The sequence below is a fragment of the Anoplophora glabripennis genome, unplaced genomic scaffold (assembly GCF_000390285.2).
Source record: "Anoplophora glabripennis isolate ALB-LARVAE unplaced genomic scaffold, Agla_2.0 scaffold38, whole genome shotgun sequence".
In the NCBI taxonomy this organism is placed as follows: Eukaryota; Metazoa; Arthropoda; class Insecta; order Coleoptera; family Cerambycidae; genus Anoplophora; species Anoplophora glabripennis.
Window position 1 is genome coordinate 1,012,465 of NW_019416373.1, and position 12,303 is coordinate 1,024,767.

Consider the following 12,303-nt stretch of genomic DNA (forward strand, 5'->3'; position numbering starts at 1 on the left):
ACAACCATATTTGGTCCTACGAGAATCCACGGGCGGTAAGGGAACATAGTTTTCAGCATGAATTCCAATGTAACGTATGGTTGGGTGTGTTGGACAACACTATAGTTGGTCCCTACTTCCTTCCGCATCGGTTAAATGCTGACATGTTTACCGAGTTCCTTGAAAATGGTTTTCAAGATCTGTTAGAAGATGTTCCGCTTAATACTCGAATGAACAGTTGGTTTCAACTAGATGGTTGTCCTGCCCATTTTGGTAGAGGTCCTAGGGAGTGGTTAAACATTAATTATCCCAGGAGATGGATTGGTCGTGGAGGACCTGCAGCGTGGCCCGCACGTTCACCGGACTTGACACCGATGGATTATTTCGTTTGGGGTGCTGTTAAACAAAAAGTCTACGAGGTGCCAGTTGATACCCTAGAAGATCTAAGACAGCGAATAGTCCAAGCGTGTCGAGAATTAACTCCAATTCAGTGTCGATCGGCCACTACCTCCATAATTAGAAGATGTCGTGCTTGTCTACAGTCCGGAGGCGCCCATTTTGAACAAAATATTTTTTAAATCATTTCATTTTTGATTCACTTTTCGCTTTGTCTAGGTATAATATTAATTGGTAATTTTTTGGTTGTTTCAATTTACAAATAAATTTTCATGTATTGTTTGCCATCTTATTTTATTTAAAAGTACACAACACAAGTAAATGAAGTGACTACAAACCGCCTGAAAAAATTTAGGAGTATTGCAAGGGTCGTTACGTTGTCGCATTACGACATAGTCACATTAGATGTTAGGTACTTAAATATTTCTATTGTCTTCAACGTATTTTTTTTCCTAAAAAAACACCCTATATCTCATAAACGAAGCATCTCCTAAATAATTTTAATACTATTGGTTAAACCCAAGGGATGGGGAGACAAAGAGGCTTATTTGACTCACATATACTCGAGACTAAGACCAATTTTAATAGGTACTATATTTTTTTAGGGTTTATAAGGAACGTCTTCCTAAAGTTTATCGACAGAATCCATAACGGATTAGATTTTCATTATAGGTACTTCCTGGGTCTTGGAAAAAAATCGTGTAAATAAACTTTTGTTTTGTTACTATTCATATTACTTCCGACTGTAAAATTTCAATAAGCTTTATACGCTACAACCAATTTTTAACTACTTAACCTTTCCTGGCTCTTAGGAGATGTTCCAGATTAACATAAGGGTTCCTATATTCACCTTCCTTTCGAAACATCTTTTAATCATTACCATATCCTCGTTCATTTATGCCACAGGACGGCATTTGGTAACAAACGCGACGAAACTTCAATTACCCAATACCATTTCACGTCCTAATAAAATAAATTTAAACTAACGCTAACAACACCATAAAGTCAATTTGCCCCACTAGCCTCTACCTTCCGTATAACGGGATGATGAGCACGAAGAACATTAGGGAATCTATAAATAAGATACTCACGCAAAAAATTAAGAGTAGGAGTTAATTTCGTTTCACTTAAGTCATGTGCGGGGTAGAACTTGGTTTAGATGCGCAGCGTCGCGATCCGAATAATACACACTCACATGTGTCGAGAATGTGCGTTTCCTCTGTCGGCGTCGGAATTGAAGCGGTCTAATCGCTGGCCCAAGGGCCGGGAACTGACAGAATATTCGCGGTTTCTGAAGATGGGCCGTCGCTGTTGGTGAAGTGAAGTGCAGTGCGAAATGCGCTGGGGAAAATCTCTTACAGGTTTGAGTATCGGCGTGACGGAGTTGGTGCTGGTGTTGGTCTACCTGGGTCCCGTAGCCGCGCTGGACACCAAGGAGTTTCAAAAGAATTGTACGTGTTTATGTGATGTCAATCGTTAAGAGAAGTAGAGGGAAAAGATTATTAAAATTATGATAAAGTAATTGATAACATAAAGCTAATGACTTGCTTCAAATAACAGATAATCATTTCTTCTTCCGTGAGAAGTATATTTTACGTCTATTTATTTATTCATTTTCCCAACAGCCATAATAGACCAGGGCGGATCTGTTTTGAGGTGGATGTGAGAGGGGGCAAGCACATTTTTTTCTGGATTGCCTTCAGTACAGCTCACATAATAAAAGTGTAGATCTGGGCAAGGCCCGGAACATTATCAAAATTGCAAAAATGTTTAAAAATTTTTAAAAAATACCTATTTTATCTGCGTTTTTTACTTATATCTTGGAACCTATGCATTTTGGAAGAATATTGAACAGGAAAAAAAGTTTTAGAATTGAATTTTACACAATATGCTGTAAAAATGTTAAAAATGTTTAAATTTATTACCGATGTTCCAAAATAGCAATAATTGATGAAAAAAAGTAAAAAAAAATCAAGATTCTTGGATAATTTTAAAAAAATATTTTAATTGTTCCGAGGACATTCTAATTTTGGTAAAAAAAACTTTAGAGTATAACAAAACAACACACCAAATTTTATTAAAATCAGTTCTATAGTTTTCGCAAAATAATTTTTTGAAAAAAATTTTGGAAACTAATTTTCGAATTTTCAAAATGTTGCACAGCCTCAAATGAAGCATCTAAATACTTGAAAATTTTTTCACATAGAAAAGACCGCTCAACCTTTCAAATGGTTTTTGAAAAATTGAAATCGGTTGATTAGGACGACCACAGTAAATATTTAAAGTTACCACTATTTGTTTTTATTTTTAAACAATTAGATTATATTTATCAATTTGTAATTTAGTTTTTAGTTCCTAACTTTGTCACCTACCATGGAATTACACCTACAATATCCAGTGATTAATAACATCTTCTGATTAATAATTTAATACAAAATAATTATCAAAAACGATACGTCCAAATATTATTAACATAAAAACACATACCTATATTTTACTTCATTTGATATGGTTTTTAGGGAAATATATTTTGAATTTATTTGAATTATAATATTAAATTGAACAATAAGGTATATATTTTCACGTTTAGTAGAACCTATCCATAAAACAAACGGTTTTAAATTAAATGTCATTGAAACAGAAGCAATAAAATCTGTCAAAATCTAGTAGCAGTAGAAATGGAATATTAATTTTGAAGCGAATTTGCAGCAGTACATTTTTTAGTAAGTTACGTTTTATATATCGAAGGTGTTTGTTTCTTAATGTTTACAATTAGAAGAATATTCAATTAAATTAAGAATATTCCATATGATAAATACATTGTTCTGAAAAAGGGTTTACCCAGAAGTTGTTTACTTAAATAAATACTTGAATTTTTATTTACTTTTGGAAGTAATATTTATAAAATGACGCCTATATCCAAGCTGACACAACGTTGATGGATGATTTATACGATTCAATGGTCTTATGTCACAGACGTAATAAAAGCTAAGTGTTTTTAAGACAACATTGTTCTGCTTTTAGTATAATACGTACAAAGAACTATTGATTTCAACAAATAGGCAAAATAGAAAGGCTGTAAAACTGTGTAACTGTAAAATTTATAAAAAAAAATGGTTTTAATAAAAGTTGTCTGGAATCAAGTGGGCCAGTAAAGAAAATATTTTTCACATGGTGTTTAAAACTTACCGTTTTCGAGATAAACAGTTGTTTTTTAAAAAAATCACGATTTCAGCTCTCTTAGTGAGGTTAGATAGTGTCTAAACCGTAAGAGTTAGAAACCTTCAGGTTTTACAGTTTGTACATTATAAGTATTTGCATAATAGTATGAAACAACAAATGATGGTGGCACAGCATCAGTTACTTCACATTTACTATCGGAGTCTTGTATGTGTATGTCTGCCTCTGATTTGAAGTTTCGCATCGATCAATTTATTCGATACGCATCTAGCTGCACCCTAATGCCTGCCCTGTTGGCCTGGTGTCTATTTCTGCTACTATAATGCGTACTGTCGCTTACTAACATAATATAGATTACTACCGTTTATTTATTTAAATGTGGTCACAAAAATTCCGATATCCAACAATTGCACAGGCCCACAAAAAAGTTATCCGGACCATAAACATATTTTCTCTTAATCTGAAATTTCATCCATTGGATCTGAATCTAACCTCTATTTTCAGGCTTGTTTTGCAGCACAGATAACTGTTTTTGTGGTGCTGTGTTTTTAATACACATTGTTAAAAACTTAAAGATATTCAGGTTGTACCAATAATAAAATAAAAAGCCCCAGTTTATTAAAACATAACATAAAACTAGCTGATTCAGATTAGTTTATGTCAATTAATACATTTCCTGCTACAATTTTCTGAATCACCGTTTAAATAATGACACCGAGCCTGTACGCGCTGAATTGGTAACTTCATTATAAAACCAACTGAAAGTATAAGTTTTATTTCATTGCTTTAATATAGTGTGAAATTAATTTTGCTTAAACAACGACATACTTTTCAGTGCGTTTCAACTAACAGAGCTCGGATAACAGTGTTGCAGTAGGAACGCTGGGATTGAAAGTATGTTAGGTGTCAAAAGATTGCATATTTTTTACCCCAGCACATGTTTAATTGCGCTATAAATAGGCGTACAACTTATAATTAGTTGTCTAAATATAACTAACGTTTCGGTAAATGTTAGTGGCACAACATTTACTACCTGTTGGTGAAATAAATACACAAACAAATAAGATGAGGGCTTTTAAGTTTTACGAAGACGTTTTTTGCATTTTGTAGCGCATGTCCATAATAGTGAGTGAATAGAGACAAATCAGTGAAATAGGCAGTTATGAGTCAGTGAGATATTTGACACCAGAGCGCTTGCGCGAGTGTGGCAAATTTCCATGTGCTTATAAAGGCGTGTCATTCTCATGTGACGTTTTGTCAAAGAATTGCAGTTTTTTAACGAAAAACAAACTTAAAAATGTTCTGATTTCTGTATCAAAAATTCCTAAGCTTGCTGCCTCAGGAAACAACAACCAGCTGACTGTTTCTCAACTACTGACAAGGAAAATGTTCCTTTCAACCTGCAGGTATTAAAACTTTCGGAAAAATACCTGCTACAAATATTGCCAGATTCCTGAGACTAGAAAATCCAGAAACATATAGTGGCAATTTATTTTGAAGATCAGCAGCTACTTTCTTAGCAGATTGTGACGCAAACATCAGCGCTTTCAGCATTTTGGAGGTTAGAAAAGCGACAAAGCAGCTCAAAGATATGTTGAAGATTCTATTCAATAGAAAATCATGATGGGGACAACATTTTTTGGAGACAACAAAACTGACGCTCTACTACTACTTGTTTTGTGATTACTGTTCACGCTACCTCGTCTACTGCTTATCCTACAATTACAATAGCAAATATTATCTAAATTATTAGTTATTTACACTATAAAGGAGGTAAGTATTATTTACCAGTCGAGGACGATTTTGCGCCCGAGCGGAGCCAGGGCTGGCAATAGAGTCGGAGAGTGGTAAATTATACTTAACTGCTGCGTGGTGTATAACATTTTATCTGCCACAGTTCTTTATGGTTCATAAAATAAATATTATGACATTATTCGAAATCTTGTAAAGTCGCCTTGGTTGTTTGGAATTTGTCGTTTCTAAGGCCTTTATAAACAAAGCTACATAAAAGTTGCATTTGCTGGTTTTGAATTATTATTTCTAAATCAGCAGATAGATGTTACAACTAATCAGTCGGCAAGAATACCCTTTCTATAATTCCTAATAAGATTGCACAGTTTTTGAAACTAGAACATCCTGAAACATATACAAGCCATTAATTCCGAAGAACATCGGCAACATTACTGGCTAATATAGGAGTTGATGTATTAGCAATCAAGAGACATGGTGGGTGGAAATCAGTCACAACTGCAGAAAGTTATGTTGCTGACAGTTTAAGTACCAAAAAAGAAATAGCCAATAGGATTCTTTAAAAGACACTTCAACTCCAGGTTCTAGTAGTACGTTGCAACATGCTGTTTTAATGGATTAGTCAGATAATACTGAGCATTCGGTGACTGAAATGGAGCGGTCAAATTATTTTGAGAAAAATTTGACAATTAATAAACGCAAGGGGAATAATTATCCATATTTTATAAATGTTACTAAATGTAATAACTGTACAATTACTGTAAATATTCATTCATAATAATTAATAAAATGTAATGTTCATCAAATATTTCTATTTATTTGTTCATAAAATATGCATTTATATCTCTAAATCGCTTTTCTTAAGATAAGTTACTTCACTTACCCCCCTTTGTCCATAGCAACTTCCACTTCTACGGTAAAATCCCCTTACCTCCTTAAAAACAATGTATTAATAGTCTATTTACTATAGTGGGAGCAGATAAAATTGTTTTATTTCATCAGTACCTAAAAAAGTGGTCACTAGTAATTGAAATTTAATTTTAGTTAAGTCAGTAAAAATATATTGCATTCTATACAATTTTTTTATCAATTTCATATACCTAGTTTTTACATTTTACACATGTTTATGTGTTTAAATCTTCTGGTACTGTTTACATCTGTTACATTTGTTTGCATCTGGTATTTACAGTGACTAAAATATAAATTCTAGTTACTTGTTTTTTGAGCAGAATTCAGGCTAAATGAAAACAAGTTTATATGTTATCGTAAATGTATATCAAAATCCTTATCAAAATAAGAACAATTTATTATTTCTTGAAAGCCACTGAGTGGAATTTGCTTTCAATAAAGAAAACAACGGAAATATGCACAAAAATAAACGTACACATCTTACAAAACATAAAAGTATATGAAGGAAATATGAAGGAAAGTAATTTTATTATTAAGCACATAACTTCTGAAAAATCCCGTTACTGTTATTTCTTAAGAACTGTAGAACAATAAGCAGATATGAAATATATTTCATTTCTATTTCTAGCACACGTTGGTCTTCAATAAGTGAATATATCGTAAATACACATGAAAGAAATGGAAGACGCAACTGTCTTCTTTAAATTTGACACCATATCAACATATTTGGATAGCTCTGTAACAAGCAAAAAGGAAATAACACCAAGTCCTAAAAATACCCAACATTTATAGCCCTGCATGCATAATGTGTGCACTATGCACTATTATTAGAGTGAGAAGTATTATTTTTACTTTTACATTGAAACCATCTTCCACTTCGAGTGTTGACAAACAGAACAACTGTGCTTTTCTTAGACAATTATTTTAGTATATTACAGAAAAATGATATGTATTAGAAAAAAGTTTGTTAAGTAAAATTTCACACAGAAATTAGATACTGTATAAATAACAACGTTTCATCTGTTTACTAAGTACTCTTCAGGTACTATAGATTGTTTATGCTAACATTACCTAAAGAAATTTGTTCGAGGAAGGAACGCCATTCATACATTAATGACTCTCTTCTTTGCACAATTACATTTACAGTAATAAGTTTTATTATAATTGACTGGTTATTGACTTCGAGATGCTCTAGTGGTAACTCAAGATGATTCTCGTTTGAAGCTGTCCAGATACGTAACTAAATAGCAATTTAATTCGCTCTCTATCGATTATACGGACGCGAATAAATAATATTATGCAAATGCAAACGTTATTCGATAATAAATCATCGAATTTATCTATACATGTGATTCATTCCACTCATCATATACAATTAAAAGGGATTTTGCTCTAGTACAAATTAATTTCCTATTTTATCTATTAAAATTTAATTTATGGCTCAGTTCTAATTTTGATTTGATGGACATCAATAAAAGGGAGTATATGGAAACAACCAATTTAATATTTTATGGAAACATTTAATGCTTGGCCAAATTAGTAGAATTAAAATGGATTTGGTTTGGACACATGTATGTCACAGACACGCATTTTAAATATTTCAGTATAGTTTCCAATGTTGCAAAATCTTGTCAGACGTTTAGACGGCTTTTTTATGTTTAGGTTTCGAGGAATTCAGTCACAAGTGACAAGCATTACCGAAAAGTTGTCGTGGTCTGGTGGCAAGGAAGGCGACTTGAATAAAAATACCGCCTAGTTCTTGGTACTGCATTGTTTGTAACTCTTTTTCTAATTTGGTGTCTCATCGTATTACCGACGAACTCTTACGGAGAGCAGTGTTGTAGGTAAATGGACGTTTGAAATTCACCCATGTTCCGGAAAGAATGCGATATATTTTTTAAAAAGATCCAGTTCCTGTCACCACAGTTTAGAAAATTTCCTGGAATTCTACCCACGAAGTCATGATTGTTGCCATAAGTCATCATCCGTATGCTGACGATGCGTTCGTGAAAATCTTCACCACCCTTTCTAATTTTGGCAAAATTTAATACGTCCAAAAAAATGGGAACTCACAAAGCAAGGCCTTATAGTCGCAATTAATAAGAATAAATATCTGCTTCACAACTCGTTGGGAATGCCCACCATCCACAGAGGGACCTATTTTCAGAGACCTAATTTACCGAATCTACTAACCCAAGCTATGGCCATTCTGAGATGAAGATCTTAAAGGATACAAACTCCTAAAATTTGCATATAACGAGCGTTCAAATAAAAACGTGGTCGAAGTTGGCTCTGACACATTGGACGTAGGGAGTAGCTTATAGCGACCAACTTAACCTCATTTCTCAACGAGCTGTATAGCAGCTGTCAGTTTCAATAACGTTAATGACTATATAACTTTATTTTAAAGAATAATCGTGATAACAATAACAAACAATTAAAGGAGCTGCGGAAAGTGTCCCCCTCCTTGTTATAACAATAAATTAAAGCAGCTGCTGAAAGTGTCCCCCTCCTTGTTCCAAGCACTTTTCACACCTGTTCCTCAAAGAATTAAAGACATTTTCTAAGATGCTCGGGGTATTGTTAATTTCACGAATCTTGTCTATAAGTCGAGCCTGCAGATGGTTTAAATCAGGAATAGGCAGTTCAAAAATAGTGTTTTTAAGGTAAGGCCACAAAAAGAAATCACACGGCGTAATATCACATGACCTCGGTGGAAATTCATGTTCAGCATTGAGACTTATTAGTCGATTTTGGAAAACTTCCCTCAACATATTCATCGTCTCGCCTGCCGTATGTGCCCTTGCGCCATCTTGTTGAAAGTAAAAGTTTGTAATTTCGTTTTCTTCCAGCTGGTTAACAAAAGGAGCGATAATTTCTTCTCTATACCTTTGCGCAGTAAGAGTACCATTAAAAAAAATAGGTCCATAAATCCTCCTTCGATTGAGAGCACACCAAACTCCAATTTTTTGAGCGTGTAGAGGGCCCTCGACAAAAAAGTTATCTGGTTTTTCAGAAGACCACATTCTCATATTCTGTGAGTTTACGTAACCACTTAAATGAAACCAGGCTTCATCAGAAAAAAAGGTGATATTATGAAGTTCACCGTAGTTGTTTAAAAACCATTCACAAAATACAGCCCGTCGCGGAAAATCAACTTCATGAAGTTCTTGCTGACAAGTTAAACGATAGGAGAACAAACGCAAATCTTTTTTTAACACTGTGTGGCAGGTACCGACTGATACTCCCACCATTTGTGATAAAACACGTACAGAAGTTCTTGGCGCATTTTCCATTATTTGTTGGACATTTTCTTTTAATTCTTCAGTCCGCTTTTTAGGTCGGCCGCTTCCTTCTTTTCTTGTTACACTGCCCGTTTCACGAAAAACATTAACACAACGCTGAACTGCACTTTGAAAAATTTTGTACTCAACAACGCCGGGAAATTGATTTTGAAATTCTATGAAACATTCCTCAATAGAATACTTCCATATTCCATCAATCTTGCGTCCATTTCTAAAGTAGGACTCTATGATAAACACTTTTTGTTCTTGAGAAAACACCGTTTAAGTTCATTTGCTATACGCTACGCCCTACGTCCAAATTTTCGGAACCAACTTGACCACGTTTTTATTTGAACGTTCGTCACAAGTTCCCAAAGCTTCCGTACACAGAGTTCCTAAAGTTTCCATACACAAGTCCTCCAACGGGGCAACCTAACTCAAACTCTAAAGTTCCCATACATAACTGAAGCTCTTAAAGTTTCCCTAAAATATTATCCTAAAAAGTTTCAAAAGAAATACCACCTAAAAATCACATTAGCGGTGGAAGGATCAAGTAGTCATTGGAAAATGATTGAATGTTCGTTGTTTAAGGTGCGTAAAGAGTACAATGTGGGGATTTTCAATGGACCACTAGTGTTCGTTCCGTATGTTTGGCAAACCATTACTGACAAATCGACTTTCGTCCGTCCAAAGAACGTGCCAAAAAAGGTACTGATCAGCACTTTCTGCATTTACTACAATTTGAGCTATAAAATTAAATCTGTTTTCAACGTGACGCTCAGGCAAATACACCAAATTGTGAATTTTGTAGTCATGACACCCATTAGTCTTTAGAATTCATTGAACGACTGATGTATCCAAATTCAATTCCCGGCTAGTCTGCCGTATAGAATTTCTTGGATTTTGTTCGAGGTACTGTAACAGTCTGGCTGTATTAATATTGTTTCTTACCCTTCGGTCAATTATTTGATTTTTCCGAACAGAAGATGCATCTTCATTTCGTCGCAAGGTCGCCTCCAATCTTGTAAAGTTTCTATGATCAGGAATGGGGCGCTCTGGATACCTTTCTCGATATAACTCTACAGCACTTCTTGAATCTTTTTGTGACTCGCCGTAAATTAGCAACATATCACTTTTTCTGAATGAGGAAATATTTTGTAAGCACAAAAGTTGTACGTTTGACGTTTTTATTGACTAATGACAAGTATTTTGTGATATTTATGCACTTTAAACAACGAACATTCAATTACTACTATAAAAATCACCCAACTTCTGAATTTTATCAACATCAAGTAACTATACACTTCCTCTTTATTTAATCTCCATTAAAGTTAATATGCGTAAGATATCGTCCCAATTATTTTTCCTAGCAGTGCTAACGTAAACCAAGAACACATGTTATTAAATTTCACGGTTTGATTTAAAACAAGTGCCGCACATTTAAATGTGGGCCGTTTCACGGCTTGCTTATGGTTTCGTACGATAATAAAACACTTCGCTTCCAATAACCGAACATGAAACAATAAATAGTTCGCACGTAGGTTTATTTTCAAAATATGATCGATTTGTTTCGTAAATAAATATCTTCAGCTGTTTCAAACAAAGGCGGATCGCCTCACAGGCCGCCAGATTGATATCGCGTGCAAAATCAATTAATTAATTACTTGTTTGAAACGTAGAATATCGTAGAGCTTCCCAGAGTTTGAAAACGGCAAGTATTGTTTCTCTGTTGTTCTGAATCTTCCGCGAATTAACATTAAGAACCCATACATAAATGTAAGAAAAAACTTTGACGGATAGGATGCCTACAAAAAGGGTCTGTTTTACGAACATGCAGAAAGTTAGCTAATAAACTGTAAAATATAAATCTTTTAATAATTTAAAATTATTTTAATATTAGTAACAATAAAATTATTTAACTGAAATATAGTGTGTGAAACAATAAAATTGAAAATTGTCATCCGCAACCATACTAAATTATGCCTAAAATTATTTGACGGGTTTCCGACATAGAACAAAGAAATAATGGCCCAAGTACTGAGCCTTGAGACACTCCAAATCTTCATCTACATTTTTCCACTTTAGTTCGGTGTTTTTAATTTATTTTCATTTATACAGGGTGAACATATATTTTAAACAGCGGTTTACTATGTAGAAAATACAGGGTGGGCCATTAGTGTGAGAAAGTAAAATAACTCCCTTGTTATTCATAATACAGAAAAAAGTTTATATAAAAGTTGTATAGAATCAAGAAATCTAAACGACAAAATTAATTTGAAATATACAGGGCGTAGATAAAATATATTGTAATGGTATATAGTTATGTGACTTTATATTTGTATGAGCGCCAAATTAAATTTTAAATTGTGTTTTAGTGTAACATGTAAATTTGATTTTTGGTGTGATGTTGTATACCTTCTCCCTGCTAGCTTTAGACTCTCCTCAGTAGTCGGTTCAAATCAAAATATTATTCTTCCAGAAACCAAACACAACTAACAACTCTAAACAACAGATGTTATCAATAAATTAATTTATTAATATTTTATTTTGTATATCAATGTTTCAGTTTAGAAATGTCACACACTATCAAATATTTTGAAGTTTTTTACAATGTCTTGAACACTTACAACAAGAATTTATTTCGATTTGGCTAATTTCCTGAAATAACTGTATTACTGGTTGCTGTCTATATGTACTTTCAATTTTCTCGTATAATTTCTTGTTCTAATATGTTCCAACCTATCACTAATCTTAATATCTATAAATCTAAAATGCTTGGCCAAATTTTTATGATGCTTGCTATATA

At 33.6% G+C, this 12,303-nt stretch overlaps 1 protein-coding gene across 1 annotated transcript in view; it reads left to right on the plus strand.

Annotated features, from left to right (window-relative positions):
• The first annotated feature begins 1,706 nt into the window (after positions 1–1,706).
• LOC108905727 (hemicentin-1) overlaps positions 1,707–12,303 on the plus strand; it is a 279,653-nt gene continuing 269,056 nt past the window's right edge. The window contains exon 1 of the mRNA XM_018708731.2: positions 1,707–1,826. Coding sequence (XP_018564247.2) covers positions 1,712–1,826 — 115 coding nt within the window. The 5' untranslated portion in view covers positions 1,707–1,711. The remainder of the gene's footprint in view (positions 1,827–12,303) is intronic.